Source organism: Etheostoma cragini, chromosome 1, assembly GCF_013103735.1.
Source record: "Etheostoma cragini isolate CJK2018 chromosome 1, CSU_Ecrag_1.0, whole genome shotgun sequence".
NCBI lineage: Eukaryota > Metazoa > Chordata > Actinopteri > Perciformes > Percidae > Etheostoma > Etheostoma cragini.
The window spans coordinates 25,633,496-25,651,256 of NC_048407.1; the positions used below are offsets into that span (position 1 = coordinate 25,633,496).

The 17,761-nt window shown below is 41.6% G+C and overlaps 1 protein-coding gene across 3 annotated transcripts in view; it reads right to left on the bottom strand.

Moving 5' to 3' along the window:
* Positions 1-7: 7 nt before the first annotated feature.
* Positions 8-17,761, bottom strand: part of LOC117947375 (zinc finger protein 710-like) — a 30,088-nt gene continuing 12,334 nt past the window's right edge. The window contains exons 1-6 of one of the 3 annotated variants that reach the window (XR_004657483.1): positions 10,729-10,968; positions 7,589-9,175; positions 4,573-4,764; positions 2,145-2,316; positions 1,039-1,175; positions 8-679 (exon numbers count right to left, since the gene is read on the bottom strand). Coding sequence is in view for 2 of the 3 variants with exons in the window: in XM_034876669.1 (XP_034732560.1) it covers positions 498-679; positions 2,145-2,316; positions 4,573-4,764; positions 7,589-9,175; positions 10,729-10,773 (2,178 nt within the window). In the remaining variant the exon portion in view is untranslated. Of the gene's footprint in view, positions 680-1,038; positions 1,176-2,144; positions 2,317-4,572; positions 4,765-7,588; positions 9,176-10,728; positions 10,969-17,761 lie in introns of those variants that run through there. The other 2 variants (XM_034876669.1, XM_034877486.1) reach the window with 2 other exon arrangements.

The following is a 17,761-nucleotide window of genomic DNA, read 5'->3' on the forward strand; positions in this document are numbered from 1 at the left end:
AACATGGTGGAAGCTTAGTTGCACATGTATCTAGCTGGCACTTTCAGTCAAAAATATAAGGGCATACATTGGTTGTGGATGACAATAAACATGGCAAAAATGGTAAACATATTTCTATCACATCAAATGTAACTGATGATTCTGCAACTTTTTTTCTTTTCTTTTTTTCTTCTTCAAATAACAGATACATACACACAACATACTATCTGCCAGTGAGAGTCTTTGAGACGGAAGGCGCAGTAATCCCCAAAAAATAAGGAGCTCCTGACCAGCGTCAGCAGTTTCAGGGTCTCTGCCATAGCAACAGAACTAAAACGTGTCCCTCGAAGTGCGTCTCCTTCCCGGTCTCCCATCAGAGTCCATCAGTTTTGGCTCTTCTGGAAGGAGGCCCAAACCAAAACAATCCCTGTCCCCAGTGTCTCCCAAAGCCTTGACAACAACTCTGTAATTTCTTTCTGTCTTCACAAAACAAAAAAAGATCAACAGTTAATCACCACTCAAGGTGTAGCGTAGCTGCTTGTATCCTTCCCGAAATTGTAATACTCCTCCATGTCCTCCATGTTTGCTGTAGTGAGTTTAGTGAGGTTTTGGGAGCCACCATTGTCCATATTGTCTGGTGATGTAAAGCTGAAGTTCTGTCCTTCATACTCCCCCTGGCTATCCATTTCTGGAAGAACTTCTGGAAAATACAACACAAACATGAAAAGCATTAGAAAGTACATTTCCAAAGCTACCACAATGAGTGTCCTCATGCTGAAGGTATCCCTGGGCCACCAGTGTTCATTAGGGTAACACATCCTGTTTCACATTGTTTTATTGCTTTAATGTTAATAGATATGGGTTCTTGCTATGAATTACTAAAATATAAGAATATATATATATATATTTTTTTTTTTTATAGTTATGGCCCTGAAGTTTTTCCTTTTAACATTAGATATGTATGATAAAAAACATCAACAATGAAATATATATATATATATAAAATGAAAAAATATCCATATGTCATTTTAAGTAAAGGTCTAACACTCAACAACTCACTGTGCGGGTGAGATTTGATCAGATTTGATTGACAGTGGCCAGGCTCCATAAGCAGGCAATCCCATAACTGTCATCAGATTATCAAATGTGGATAAATTCTGCGTGAAGGTACATGACATCACCCAATCCATCTCAAACTACTGAGACAAGCATAAAGGGGAAACAAAACAGAAATCTCTCATGTTTGGCAGGAAGTTATGCGTTTTTGTAGGATCGCATGGCACATAGTAAGAAGGTTATACGGGAAATTGAGTTTTGGGTTTTCTGGGCCTTCACCATTCCTGCAATACTTGATGTTGCAATAATCGTAAACACACTGCACCAATACAAAAAAATTTGTCTGAAAAAGTGAAATGCAAAAACAAGCGAGAAGAAGTTGATAATACATGAATTCAGCAAAAGGAGCCTTTGGTATGATTGTTGCCTGGGTGAAAAGTAAAAAAAAGAATTACATCACTGATCTATGTTGTCTGAGCAAAAATACCACAATTATGAAACAGTGTCGGCATCTTAGACGGAGCATGACGGGTTCCAAGGATGTCAACATATTCAGGTTTGCACGCTGATGGTCTGTTACTATTAAATATTTCAAAATTATATTTAAAGGTAAATATTTATCGCAAACAATGTTAATTTTAAATTTGTGGGTATGTGCATATGAGTTGTTGAGCTTTGATGACGGCTTCCAAGCTGTACGACCAGGCCAGTAGCAGGTTTGCGATCAGAGGGTCACTCCAATGAATTGTGGACTGAAGTAGAGATTTCTTTGAAATAGTCACTATTGGAAAAACCAAGTGGCAAACTAGTCAACACTTCTTATTACTTACCATTTTTCTACTGTGTTCCCCCCCCCCCTTGCCATTTTTGTTGCATGTATAGGTACAAGTGCCAAGAACTAACAAGTAAAATAATAACACAAATATATATAGTTCTCTGGAAAAAAAAAGGTGGGGGGTGGTGATGGTTACTTAACCAGCAACTTTCATTTTTTGGGCTTCGGGCAGCTATAGTCCAGGATGTTTGAAGTAAAGCTTTAATATTCAATCAATCTTCACTGGAAAAATAACAGAACAGTTTGTTTGTCAACAACGTGCAGCATGCCTCACCTTGTCCTTCTGGTGAGACGTCCATTCCGTGCTTGACTTTCATGTGCCTGCTGAGGTTTCCCTTCAGGTTGAACTTACTGGTGCAGTAGGGACATTTGAAGGGCTTACTGCCAGCATGAAGATGCATGTGGCCCAGCAGGTTGTACATTCTGTTGAACGACTTGCCACATACCTGAAAAAAATAAACAAAAAAATTAATAAACATTACCAAATTTATTGACATTTATGAACACAGAGTAGGGCTGTGAAATGTAAAAAAAAATGTAATCGTGATGACGAAATCGCAAACAATCACAAAAACAGAGTAATCAAGAAAAAATATTATTTTGCACATTACGTTTAGCAAGACAACTCTTATATTTTTATATTTTAACAAGAAAAGTCTGGAGGGGAATTCCACAGTTCAAGGTGTTTACACAGTTATTTTAGATTCAGTAATGAACAAAAGCAACATCTTTCCAAAAGTCAATGAGCAATCGTGTAAAAATATCATGATTTCAATATTGACCAAAGTAATCGTGATCATAATTTTTTTTTTTTCATAATCGAGCAGCCCTAATGCATACATAAACTAATTTATATGTAAAAGTATTTGTATATGTCAAAGTAGCTACTTGTACATGTTGACAAGGTTCATTTGAAGAGTGGCAGGGCTGAAACTACAAACAAAAACCCCAAACTACTGATTCTCCATCCAAACGCTCATTCTTCACTTCACATTTAAACTGACAACTGTAAAATATCCATATCAAGGAAACTATAGTTTAAAAAAAAAAAAACCTACTGAGAAAGCATATCAGTTTGTGTTTATCAATATTGCCGTTATGGGGGTTTGAAAGATTCTACGATCTTATTTCCCCCAGCTCTTCGCCTTGAGGCAAACGAGTTCACTCCTACTGGAGACAGCCTTCACAGAAAAATGACAGGTCTCAATAAAAAAAAAAGGCATTGATTGTTCACTCTGTAATTCAAAAACTTTAAGCAGTATATTCACTACATGGGATAGAATAGTAATGTAAAGCTAAACGATATGAGACAAAAACGGTGTGTAAACACACTGCACATTGCAGGATCATTTGTACAGTGGCAGGGCTTTACATGTCAGTAACATTGTTTTCTGGTTATCAGCCGTAATGGGACAGTAGCAACTTTGGTAGTAAGTCCACTGGCAAGTAAAAGGCTACAATGTCCTGTGCAGAAAGCACACACGCATTGAAGAAAAAACAAAAACTGAGGGCTGGGCAGGAATGGGTAGCTACCATTAGGAATTGTTTAGCAAGAGCATTCAAACCTATGAATATGTTGTGACCATGTACTGTATCAAAAGTTCAATATACAGTGAGTATATAGCTAACATGGTGGAAGCTTAGTTGCACATGTATCTAGCTGGCACTTTCAGTCAAAAATATAAGGGCATACATTGGTTGTGGTTGACAATAAACATGGCAAAAAAACTGATTTCTATCACATCAAATGTAACTAATGACTCTGCAACTGCAACTTTTTCTTTTCCTTTTTTCTTCTTCAAATAACTGATACAATCACACAGTGGAGGGGACTTTCACAGTTTTCCTTTTTTAAGATTCAGTAATGAACAAAAGCAACATCTTTCCAAAAGTCAATGAGTTATTGTGTAAAATAATCATGATTTCAATATTGACCAACATAATCGTGATTATGATTTTTTTTTTCCAATAATCGAGCAGCCCTAACACATACATAAACTGATTTAAAAGATATGTATATGTCAAAGTAGCTGCTTTTACTAAAATATCCTGCCGGATGACGGTTGCCTCAAAACTCAGTCGATTTTCTTGCACGGTAAGAATGTGGATTTCATTGCAGCAAAACCACTGATATCACAGCGTAATATCCTTATGAAGTGTCTCATCCTCACAAATCCTGTAATATTAAATTATACTAAACTTTAAAAGCGTCATTACATTTCATGACAAAATTAATTTGAATTACACCCTGAATATTAACGTTTTTCTTTTCTTTAAACCTACATTGTGTAATGTTTTAAGTTGATTCTTAGCAAAAACTCCTTTGTTCTTTCACAAATATGTGCTCATACATGTGTAATTACTTCCATCAGCTAATCAAACTCTTCGCAACAGCGTAGAATCTGCCATTCAGAGTCATTCAGAATACACACGAGCCGTTCGCTTAAAGGGGAACAGCCATGTTGCTTGATACAAACAACAACGTGACAGGCAAAGCAACAAGAGCAACTTTAATATTGGAGTGACTAAAACATCTGTGTGTAACTAACAGCTAATTTTGTGTTTGGCTACCGTAGGAGTTAAAACACGCTCGGAATGTCAAGGACTAGAAAGTAATATTCAGTTGGTTGTCATGTACAATTTCACTGCTAGATTCTTTCACAATGTAGCTTTAATAAACTGAATCAAGATCAAACACTCGCCTTGCATTTGAATGGCTTCACAGGCAGGTGGACTATCATGTGGGTCTTAAGTGTCTGTTTCTGGATGAAGCTCTTGAAGCAGACGTGACACTGGAACGGTCTGACGCTGTTGTGGATCAGCATGTGCCTCTTCAGGTTGGCCGACAGGGTGAACTCCCGGGAACACACGTCACATTTGTGGCCTTTCATCCCCTGCAGAGTCCAAAGAGCAGGAAAGGGTTAATCATTCAGATATAAAAATGTGTTCTGTCATTTTTTTCCCTCCTCACATTGTTCACTAAAAATAAGACAAGTGGATTCATTGCTCAATTCAAAGATCGTTTGATTTGTTAGGGGGAGTTGCCAGAGAGTTGAAAGAAGGACGCTGGGTGATGTTACAGAAACAAGTGCATTCTGGTTTATTATAACGGGGTGCTATTTATTGTGGTTTGGTTGCCTGCTAAGGTGGCATAATAGTGACAAAATGTGATATGGCGATATCGATGATGAATTTTCCATATTAGTTTGATATTTTTAAACACGTTACATAGAAAACGCAACCAGAATACATTCCTAACAAATTAAAACAAGTTTTCTTACAACAGAATGTTTAAATCAACTGACAGTCATATTGGACTGGTATAACACAAATGTATAAATAAGTCTACATGTCAACAGAAAAGGACATGATTCACTGGTTGTACAGTAAAAAATATATAAATAAAGTCCATTACTACAGAACATGACATGTTTCACTGGTTGTATAGTAAAACATATATAAATAAAGTCCATGTCTACAGAACAGGACATGTTTCACTGGTTGTTCATTATAAAATAAATAATGAGAACAGGACACAACTTTTCTTTTGCTTCTCTGATTTTTTTCCACTTTGTTGTCTATTAATTTCTTCACTTACACTGTCACTCTGTTGAAATATGCACACACATGGTACGCTCCATAGGGTTTGTCACGTATGGGACCCGTGTGCTGAAGTGCGCCAACATGTGCAAGTGGCACGTTTGCTGGCCAATGAAACATGATCATTATAGCGTTTCAAATCCAACACAGCTAAGCTACACAGCCAATGGATTGGACGCAGAGCTCCAGAAAATAAACAAAATATTGCATACTTATTGCAACACTTTCAATATATTATTGGGGTGCAAAAAAGGTTGTAGCCCACCACATAATTCACTGAATTGATGGCCACATTGTACTTCCTGTTCCCATTCCCCAGAGCATCACGGGAACTGTAGTTCCAAAACAATGAGAGATGATTATGCGTCATTGAAGTAGTACGACTGAGGAGGGGCCACCGTGTCTAATTTTGAAAACCCCTGGCTTTAATTGTGCTACGGTAGTCTGATATCTAAGGTCATAACACAAAATAATATGGAAGATATAACACCTTTGTCAAACATATAGACCAAAGAACAACAATAAAAGCATGACGACCGTTTGCCTAAGATGGGAGTGGCAGTTTTGTAGAACATTTTAACCAAATGATAATCACATCCTGCCTGTGAGAGGTCGATCATTTGTCTGACTTTATCAAAATTCACGGCAGCCATTTTGGGTATACCAAAAGAGACTACTACAGTTAGAGGGGGAAAAGCCCTTTCTACTCTTTCTTATTCGGTTCCTGTAATATTTTTAACCACATGCGACAGTATATGTACAAACATTGAAAAGCAAAACACATGAGCAGACAATTCCCGACATCTAAGGCCTTGAGGCTTGTCTCAATGAATGTGCTTCTGCACCGTACACTCCACTCTGCAGTCAGCACACACACAAGTGGATCTGAATAACTGGATTCTGGTTTATGGAGAAGAACAAACAAGTATTACAGGTCACCGGTGGGTCAAGAGACTATGTTTGTATAAGCAGACAAATGTGGCAGACTGTCAGTCTCCCCGCAGTCTGCACAACTGTGCTGTGTTACTGTTGTCCACCAGGGGGAGCAGTGAACAGACATCAGACTCAGATACAAAAGAGAACATTCTCTCCACTGAGAATTCTGACTGCTCTCTCATTTCCATGATGAGTGTGGCTCAGGGTTTTTGTTCCCCTGAAGGGGATCCCATTTATAAAGCCTTAGGAATACGGCATCGTTATTTGCCAATGTGTGTGAGTTCTATTAGAAATGCTATCCATCTATCTGTGGGAAGTCTATTTCCAAAAAATGCCTCGTTCAAAAGGTGAAATGAAGAATGCGGGTTCAGAGAAATGTCAACATGTCACATGTTGTGTATTTTAGAACAACAAAATGATCAAAGCCTAAATACTAGAAAAATTTAGTCCTCGGGTAATATTAAATTAATTGCGCTATCTCAGTGTCCTCATCTCTCTTTTCCTCAACTATGCGCGTGTATGTGTGTGTGTGTGTGTTTCTGTAGAACACACAACGAGCACTGAACAATTACAGACATTTCAGTCAAACAAAGTCTATAATGAGGAGTAAGCTACATGAAACTCTCAGTATTCTCAATGTACAGACTCCAATCTTTGTGAAAATGCAGCACTGAACAGATATCTATTCTACTTCTTATTTCCGTCAGAGTCAGACTTGTTAGCGCTACAATGATAAATGCCTTATATGGACGGGAAAAATGGCAAAAAAAACAAATTCTGACCTTGGTGTGGGATGTTTTGCTGTTTTCATCCACTTCTATTTTAAACCCCAAAAATCTCATGGAAGTTGTAGTCACAACAAAAGTCAGACTTAAAGACACAACTGACGCAGTACAGAGTGCGTAGTGTGGATGCCTGCCAGGGTAAGTTATCCTACATGCTGACTTCATCCAGATCTCAATGGGTAAAGTACAGAAGATGAACACAGGTGTGGTAGCCTCCTTTTGGTGATCTGATAGTGCCCCTTTTTTGTATGCCTGTTTGCTTTCACTCTATTTTCATTTTATTTTACATGACAAAAGAAAACCCCTTACGAGTCTCATTATCTATACAGGTAATATGTATAGTGCATCTGTAACTAGAGCAGTCAGGAAGTCTGGGTTGGAGTGGACGAGTCAGTACCTTATGAGTGAGCGAGTGCTGACGTAGGTGGTGGAGCTGCACAAACTCCAGGCCGCACTGGGAGCAGGTGTAAGGCCTCGGGCTCTGGTGCTTCAGCAGGTGGTTCTGGAGCTGGCTGCGGTAGGCGAACGACTTGTTGCACTCAGTGCACTGGAAGGTGTGGGGGCCCTGGTGGCTGGTTTGGTGACGTTTGAGGTGGGCGTAGGTGGGGAACTCCATGCCACACTGAGAGCAGACATGACAACGTCCGCGCTCGTGCTTCACCTCGTGCGCTCGCAGCTCGCTGGGATAAGCAAAGCCGCGGCGGCAGAAACGGCAGCTGTAGGGCTTGACGTCAGTGTGTTGGAGCATGTGTCGCTTCAGGTGGCTGGTCTGGGTGAAGCCCTTCTTGCAGACGGTGCATTTGTGGGGACGCGTGCCCTGGTGGGTCAGCAGGTGGGTTTGAAGATGACTGGGCTGCTTGAAGAGTTTCCCGCAATGTGGACAGGCGTGTGGTTTGATGCCATTGTGGCCCAGGATGTGCGTGACCAAGTTGTATTTGGAGGTGTACGATTTATCACACATGCGACACTTCCAGCGCTTCAGACCATCTCCCACATCTACGCAGTACGATTCATCAATCTGGATATTGATATCTAGCCGGTCCACTCTGCGGCCGCCGTGGCGACGGGGAGGCTGAGGGTGGGGGGGCTGCTGATGCTGCGCTCCTGCATTCCCATCCGTCCACATCATGTTCTGGCTGCTGTCTTCGTACTCGCCCGCCATGCCCATTTCGGCCGAATCATAGCTGCCCACTTCGCTGGTCTGGAAGTAGCTGCTGATGGCTTCGTCCTGCTGGGTGGGCTTCATCATGTTGTTCCCCTGGTGCTCTACATCTTCTTCGTCCTCTCTGCCACCTCGGCTGTGGCCCCCCATAGGGCGCTGGCTTTGCAGTCCTCTGTGGCCCTGCTCCCCTCCTCTGTGGCTCACCTGGGGGGGAGGAGGGTGACCGTGCGTGTTGGCTTGCGGCTGGTTGGATGCTTCCCGCTCACACTCCACACAGTTCTTGTTGTTACTTCTGAGGGTGGCTGGATCCACTTGTACCAACCCACCTCTGGGAGCCAGATTGTTAAGCATGTGGACACAGGAGGACATTGCAGAGTTCACCACTTCCCCTTTCACATGGGAAGAGGACACATGGGATGAGGACACGTCACCGCCTTGAAGGCTGTGACGATCGGGGCCCACCATTTTTGCATCTGGATGTTGAGGGGGCCCCTGCTGCCACCTCCTCTGACTGCAACTGGGTTGCATCTGTCCGTCTTCTCCCAAGTTGTCTCCCAAATAATCTCCGTTGGCTCCAATAAGCTGGTCTGCGTACTCGTAGTCAACGCCGTCTACTGGTGGTGCAGGGGACTCTTTGGGTTCGCCGGTGTAGAAGCCGTTGGGTGCAATGGTAGCGCCAAACACTTCATTCTGGGAGATGAGACCTAGCACGGCGGCCTGGGCCAGGGACAGCACGACTACGGGGTCTGTCTGTGTGCCTATGTCCACCAGCCTGGCCATTACCTTGGGCTCACATCTACCCAGGCGCCGGCTCGCCTCCTCCTGGAACAAAAAGAGACACAAATACACAGACATGCATCAGCACTGCAAGAAAGAAATCATCAAAGTATATCTGACCATGGAGATAGAATCAGCAAATAGAGATTGTTGTAACTCATTCAACTGCACGATACTGTGGGGGGAAATGAATGACATGTTAAGGTAAGTTTGTTGTTTCAGCCAACTTTTCACCTCTAACTTATGAACAATATTAGCATGGAGAAGCTAAGAAACAATAATCAAGAACACAGCCTCGCTTGCTCTTGATAACTTTTAAACAGCTTGCATTTGTCAAAACAGGACACTTAGGCCAACAAACAATTGAAACTAAGGCAGATAAGTAATGGCAATAATTTGGCTTCAGTCACACTACAGCATACTGTCCAAGTGAGCCAATGAGAACAAAAAGATGTCGAGGCTCATGGTCCAATCAGAGTGTCTCTTTAAGCCAGTTGTCGACAGAGATAGTAGAAAGACACAGAGAGAGAAATACATTTTGATTGATTTAATTTGTGAAGGAGCCCTTTATTGGAAATTGGCAAATCTTTAGATCTAGGGACTGAGACACAAAAACTATGATAGACAACATCATAATCCAGTGTGCTAAACATGTATGGCTGTGTATTTGTGTGTGTGTGTGTGTGTGTGTGTGTATGTGTGTTGTGGGGGATTAGATGGCCTATTGGTCTACAGAAAAACACACACATTCAATTGCAAGAGGGGGAAAAAGAGAAAGAAAAAACTGAGGAAGATTAAGAAATAAAAAAAAGAATGTAAAAGCAGGAGGAGAGAAAAACAGAGGAGAGCAGAGAGAACACAGAGGGGAAAGAGGAAAAAGCAGAGACAGAGGGAGGGGGGGAGAGTGGGAGGGAGGGAGGGAGGGAAGGAGGGAGGGAGAGAGCGAAGCAGGAGAGAGAGCTTAGAGCAGGCAAGAGTTTAGTGGAGGGGAGGGGGGAGAGAAAAAAGAGAATATGAAAGGTAGAGGGAGAGTGAAGGAGAGATAAGGAGAAGAGGGGGTAGGGGGAGGGAAAGAAGAAAGCTGAGAGAGAGAGAGAGAGAGAGAGAGAGAGACACTGGAGAGGGAGGGGAGAGCTGAGTGAAAAAGTGAGAGGGTGAGTGTGGCAGCAGTCAAAAGAGAGCAAGAGGAAGAAAGAGAAAAAAGATATGTAGAGACAGAGAGGCAGGGAGAGGCAGTGTGCAACCAGGAGACAGAAGGAGAAAGAAAATGACAAAATGAAAGCCAGGCAGAATGAAAGATTAAAAAGAAATTGTGAAGTAAAACAGAGCAAGTGAGAGAAAACGAGGAAGCTCAAAAAAAAAAAAAAAAGCTCAAAAGAGGGCAAATAAAGTCAATACCAGACACAATCCTTAATTAGTGAGAAATAAGAAGTCCGCAACGGGCAACTTTAAAAACAAAAAAACCCTGCAAAGAGCCAGAGCATCTCTGGAGACAGCTGTCTACCTGTCTTTTAGCTGTGAGTGTGATCAACCCATGTTGCCCACCACCGCCTCAGTAAACTACCCAACATGCTACGAGTGAGAGCCAATAAACTCACCACACTCCTCCTGCTGTGAGGTTTCAGGTGCTTTAAGGATCTCATTCTTCATGCGAGTGTTGAGTGAGAACAGGCTACGTTCGCCTCCGATTTATATGTGAGGGATGAGGGGAGGCGGGGCTAACATTGCCCGCCTCCACCCAGCTTCGTCTTCTTCTTCAACACAGTTTCGGCAGGGACTCTGGTCACACCAGCCAGACCAGACACAAACAAACAAATATTCTTCCAACAAGTCAGCATGTGGCCAGTAGGTTTAAAAAACAAACAAACTAAAAATGTACAGCTCATATATCACACAAGGCTCCTTGCTAGTCGGATGATAAATGGGTCACCTCAAAGTCACAAGACACAAATACCAACAACAAAAAGTAAAATCAACATCATATCAGTCGGAAATTATGTCTCCACCAGGCTGACTCCCGCCTCACTCTCGCGCCCTTCTCCCATCTCTGTCTGTCATTTCTTGTCTTTGTTTCTGCCTCTCTGTCTGTCTTTCTTCCTTTATCTATTGCAGGGTCCTTTTCTGTGTATTCTCTCTCTCTCTCTCGCTCTCTTTCTCTCTCTCTCTGTCTCTCATTCTCTGTGCCTCTGTCTCTCTCTCTCTCTCTCTAGTAAGGTTTATGAGTAAGGAAAAGTGCTGGAAGATTGTTTCATGCAAAGACTTGAATGCAAGTGTGTGATAGGGACAAGAGAAGAAGAACATAGACACAGAGAGAGAGAGAGAGAGAGAGAGAGAGAGAGAGAGAGAGAGAGAGGTGACTGACAAGGAGATGGGCGAATAGAAGAGAGGGAAAATGGAGAAAGAGAGGAAGCGGTAGTGGAAGAAAAGAATACTGAAGAAAAAGTAAGGGGAGGGGTTGAAGGGAGAGACAGAAAGAGAGAGAGAGAGGGGGGGATGGGAAGAGTGGATCAGAATGCGGTAAAAGAATAAGAAGAAATGGAAGATGGATGGAGGGAAAGAAACAGATGAGAGTAAAGGTAAGGAATAAAGGTATTGTGCTACTCTTAGCGATGCAGCAGACATGCCAACGTATCCCGCACGCACGCGAGCGTACACATGTGCACACACACACACACACACACACACACACACACACACGCACACACACACACACACGCAATCACGCACACACACACACACACACTTCAGAAAACACGTCTGAGGTATTGTATAGAACTATCATCTCTTTTCACTACATCTCATGAAAAGCTAAATTAGGGAAGCGTGGAGACACGAGATAGCTGGCGCGGAGCTGTGAGACGGTGCCAACGGTGGCATGAGAGTCCACAAAGGTCATGCCAATGCAGAAAATGAGACACAAAAGCTGCAAACTATGGAGACAAATGGGGAAAATGGGAATCAATAGACTGACTGACACTTCCCCCAAGGAAATGAATACATGTGCATTACATACACATAACTACATTTAAGAAGTCTTCTAAAGTTGGGCGGTATCCAATTTTGATACCGTCAAACCTCCCTATTTTAATGCGGTACGCGGTATTACCGTGACTCATTAAAAATGACGAGGCTCAGACAGTGTCTCCAAACTGTCGGCACACCTTACTCATTTTTTTTATGACGGTATTGAAACTGATACCCTTGCTATCTTTAAGACCCTGCGGTATACCGTATTACCGGCTAACCCTAATGTCTTCTATTCAGATCAACACTTTGGTTAGTGTCAACACATGGGGGGACTCGTGAAAGGGTAAAATAGACAAACCGAAGCCTGATTTTCTTTGCTGAGACAACTTTCCCTGAGACAATGTATGTCAATGGAAGCTACCAAGAGTTAATGGACAGTTGATAGTAATTGCAGATGCAGGTGTTCAGTTCAGTTTATTCTTTGTCCCAGAAGGGCAATTTGTATGCAGCAGACAAACACAAACCGCACAACAATTTACACAAATAAATCTGAATTAAAGAATGTAGCTTCAGCCTGAGTTTAACAATGAATATTTCAGAGTCATGTTGGAGTTATGAGAGTAAAAAGAAAAACCACAAAAAAAAAATCAGACAATGGGTAATGATGATAAAAGATAAATAAATAAATAAATATATCTGTGATATAAGCAAGAGTTGTCACTTCCTCTTAGCTGATGGCGTGCATAATAAATGAGTGTATGAGCCCATGCAGTGCATGTTAAACGTGTGATCTCTTTACAAACATGTTGTTTAGCCACAAGATTAATTTAAATAAAGTGATCAGCTTTCCTTTAGAGCGGGCACGCACGCTCCCATGTCACAGAACACAACTACAGTAGAAACAGTCAGAGCCAGGGTGGGAAATTAACTTAAACTGGTGGATGCCCAATTTTACCAGCCACTTTTTCTAGAATTCAAATTTATAAAAGAAAGTGCACTAACACATTTTGAATTGCTTGAGTACATTATTTTGTATTTTTAATACATATTTTATAAGCAAATAAAAAGTGATGTGAAAGAAATGTGCCTTTATCGCCACACTCTGCTCCTGAGGTCCCATCTTTGCCAGCTGTGTGGCAGTGCACTTGATATGAGGCTTGGATGACTCGTGGTCTTTTTTTGCCTTTAATTTAAGGTTAGCGGTTCCTCTAACAAACTAATTGTTTTCATTTTCTGAAGATGAGTCGGTTCGACAGTAAGTTCTTTGCATGGACTTGTCGTCTGTAAGGTAGGTTATGAGTTTGTGTTGATGGACGATTTCATATCATTGTCCACTGTGATGGTTGATGGCCACCAACATGATGTCACCCCCCGTGAGACACACGCTCATCCTAGTGGACAAGAAATTGACAACTGTATTGGTGTTAAACTAGCAAAGACACTTTATGCTGTGCTGCCACTTAAGTGGAAGCTACTTCCCCCTCCTTACGTGCAACCTTGTTGTAATGCCATAGTTTCTCTCTCTCCATCAGTCTACTAGCTCGCTCTACCTGGCCTAGTAACGCATCAGCATGTAAGGTCATGGTCTGCGCCTCGGCTTGGACACAGCCAGAAAGAAAAGGCGTTAATGTGGAACGCTATCACACTTTCCTTTATCCCCTTATTGGGCTAACTTTGTGGATACTACTATGTGTGTGCATCAATAAGTAAGTCTGATGACGATGTTATGTAGGATTTAGGAATGTATGTTGGCAACAGGAGGCTAATTCACGAGGGTGCTATTTTATGTGTGAGCTAACATAGTTCATCTGTTCATGTGCCCTGCAAGAGTTATGTTTCTGTTTATTGAATGCGTTATTTAGCGCAAATATAACTGAGAATGTAGTTTGATCTCAGCTATGATGGTATTCAAGATTCTTACTGTCGCTCTGTTAAACGTTCAACTGTACCGTCGCTACGCAGAGCACGGAGCTCTGAGTGAGTCTAGACGGCACCGGAGTTAAGTGAAAGTAGGTCAAGTTGTAATTTACTGCCCCTACCAGCGGCAGCATGTACTACTGTCTATTTATAGAGGGCATTTAAATGTATGTCTGATCAACTGCCAATTTAGGGGACATCGCCCAACCCTAGTAGGCTAACCATTCCCTCGTTTAACCTTTGTCACAATGCGCCATTTGTTTGAAAAGTACCTTTTCTTTTTCTTTACTTTGCCCTCAACAGTTGCTACTGCTGGCGCTGCGGCGGGCCTCTTAACACCAGGGAGATTTTGCCACATTTTTTAAACCAATGTCACAGACTAGCGCTGAAAACCAGTCCACCTGCCACTGTGGTTGGTATGCAAGGCAAAGTCACCTGCCACTTTGAAAAAGTACCCACCATTGGCCGGTGGCGAGTAATAATTTCCCACCCTGGTCAGAGCTCTCGGTTTTTAATTGCAATGTAAAAGACAGACCTGTGTTTAATATGGGCTAGACATAGACACAGGTTGTTTTTTTTTAGTATTGCCCCTAGCAGCTAGAGTCATTTTAAATGGCAGGGCTCTAATGGGAGATACAGTGAAAAACACTTTGACTTTAGGTGTCAAAAAAGAAGTCCAATCACTTTGTGAAACCAAGGATCTGATTCAAAGTGCTCATACTGTGCTTTTTGGCTTTTTCCTAGGGCTGGGCAATATATCGATGTATTGATTTTGTAAGATGAGACTAGATATCGTATTTTGGATATATTGTAATATCGTAATATGGTGTTGTCTTTACCTGGTTTTACAGGCTCCATTACAGTAAAGTGATGTCATTTTCTAAACTTAGAAACCCTTCAGCATTACCAGTATTTATGTTTCTTTAGGTGGACTACGCTTCTGTTCTTAGTTAACTACTGTGTGGCTTTTGTTTACATTGGAAATTACCTAACTGCTTCTTCTTGTTGTTTTCCTATTTTGTCAGCGTGGATGACCAGCTGACAGTCATATTTTACAAAGCTGCATCATGTTAATAAAAAGTATAAAAAACTAACCTTTACACCCGGCATCTCTCACTGATTGCCATGTTTGCATGGTTCCATGCTACAACCCACCTCATGTTAATCACAACCAAAACAAAGCATTCAACACTATAAGATGCATCCAAGGTACATAGTCAATAAAATAAAGTTTAGCTTGATATTACAATATTTTTGCATATTGCGGCAAAGCAAAAATGGGGGGATCCTAGAAACTAAATTCCACTCATACTGCTGTTTTAATAAATTTGTGGTGCATAAACTCTCAATCAAAACTGTCGCTTTATCATCATAATCATAATTATTTTTAAGAACTTTTGCTTTATTGTTGCAAATAACCTATTTTCTTTAAATTGATGGTTGCCTATAATCAGAGGGATACATTTTTCCATCAATAGGAAACTAAACAGACCATCCTCCTAATAACAACTACACTCCATGCCAAGGGGTGTGACTTACATTTCTCAACAAGGAAAAGTCTCTCTTGGGACCGGTTCACAAACTCAGCATTATAAAAATGTGATTGGATCACAGCTTTGAAAATAGCAAGAGAAGGAAGTAAAAGATCATTTGGGAGGCCATTACCACGACATATGACGCAGACACATGTAGGTACATAAATGCAGCTACGCGAAGCCAATGCACAGCAGTGTAGCCAAATCAATCGATTTCCACATGCCAGAAAGCTTTGCACAAAAGTTTACATCTGAGGTAACGCACCCACTAGCCACTGTAAACCTCTATTCTAGCTGTATGGTCAAGAGTAAAAATGTGCGCTTTTTTCAGTTTAGCAGCAGTTACAGTTTCCCACTGATAACATCCAATGGGAGAGGGAAATGAAATCTGACCCAACGTGACTGCTCAAGATACGTTCTGATGCTAGGTATAAACGGCGGTCTGTTTCCATTGTATCCAGACTCGTTCTGGATTAAAAAAAACACTGAGGTGGGACAGAGCTGGACATGGTACAGACAAAGCTAACTAAAAGACAGTTTGGCCATAGCAGCCTCTGCAGGCAGCCATGTTAGCTCCACATTACGGCTCTATAAGAGGACGTCCAGAACTTCTGATTTAAAGTCATAATGCATCTCACATGGCGATATATGGGTATATTAGTCACAGGGCTGAAACAATTAGGTTTTTGTAAATTGACTTATTTTTTATCAAGCAAAATGGCAAACATTCACTGATTAAGACTTCTCAAATGATTGCTGTTTTAATTGCCTCACATCATTATGTATTTTTGGGCTTTTAAATTGTTGGTTGGACAAAACAAGATTTTAGAAGACATATCCTCGGACTTAAGAAAAGTGTAGGGAGCATATTTAATTATTCAGTAAAAAATAATGATTGTTCTTGCCCCATATTCTTATGTCCACATACTTGTATCTTCGACTTTTTATCAAAAAAAGCACATAACATTGTCTTCGGCAACATGCACCGGAATTTAACTAGTGGACACAGGGGCGCCTGATGAAGGGCGTTATACGAAGCCAAGTTGGGGTGCGCAAATTTGACGTCATGAGAGCTCTGTGAATGTTTATACTTCCGCGTGGTGGTCAGTAGTTGCAGTCTTCTCCTGAACCAAGGTGGTGCTAAAGAGCAAATGCTATTTCTGCGGACTAGAAGAAGAAGAAAAAGGTAGAACTGGCAGCAGCATTGTAGTCAATGCTTCATTTAAATCAATGACCTACTTTGTTGGATCAAGCCTTTCATTCACTATAAAATAACTCATCTTAATCCAGTAAGTGTCCAAGAGAGACCTGCAGCCCTGGCATCCGGTTACCCTCAAGCTCGTTCAGGCTTCCTGTTTCCGCTTTGTCGTGCCGCTGGAAAAAAAAAATAGAGTGGTGCATGCCCTCTGTACTCACACTCAAAATCCTGGTACACCAGCAAGATCTACGTCCATTTGACGTCATATTGGCATACACCTGCTTGGATGCGTCAACTGTAAAACTGCTTTAACTCTTCACTTTGCTACTCTATTTTATTAAAACAATTTCTGATCATACCCAGCCCAGGCAGCAACACTTATTAGCAGTATTTTACCTGCAGTAAAGCCTCATCAAGCTTCCAGCTGTGCAGAAGGAGCAGCTCAGTTTATGAGGTCATCCTCTCTGTGAACCTGAAGGGTGATGCTGTCACCTAATTCATCTAGTTTACATTCCTGTGTGGACAAAGACATGTCATTTGTGGTTGTTGTAGCCCGGCGAGTTAGCCACTTGTTGAACATAGACTAACAGAAGCAACCACCATGTTGGGTTAAACAGCTAGCCTTGGGGCCGATGGGTAAATGAGGCAGGCACTTATATTTGCGTTAATGTGGGTAACAGAGGCCGGTAAATAGCACTAAAGACGGACGGGTTAAATGAGAAACAATATGTAGTGATGGGGAGAGAAGCCTTTAGCCAAGATATAGCTTTTATTGAAGAATTCTAACTGTTTCTACCCCTAGCATGTTTGTTTTTTTGGTCATTTTTAAAAATAAAGTTTGTATCATAAATGTCATGGGGGGAGTGTGGTAAACAACAGGATAGAGAGAACATGGAGGAAAGAGAGAGAAAGGGAAATGGCAGAGGACAAAATGGGGGCATAATAAAGAAAGCAGAGTGAGAGAGAGAGAGAGAGAGAGAGAGAGAGAGAGAGAGAGAGAGAGAGAGAGAGAGA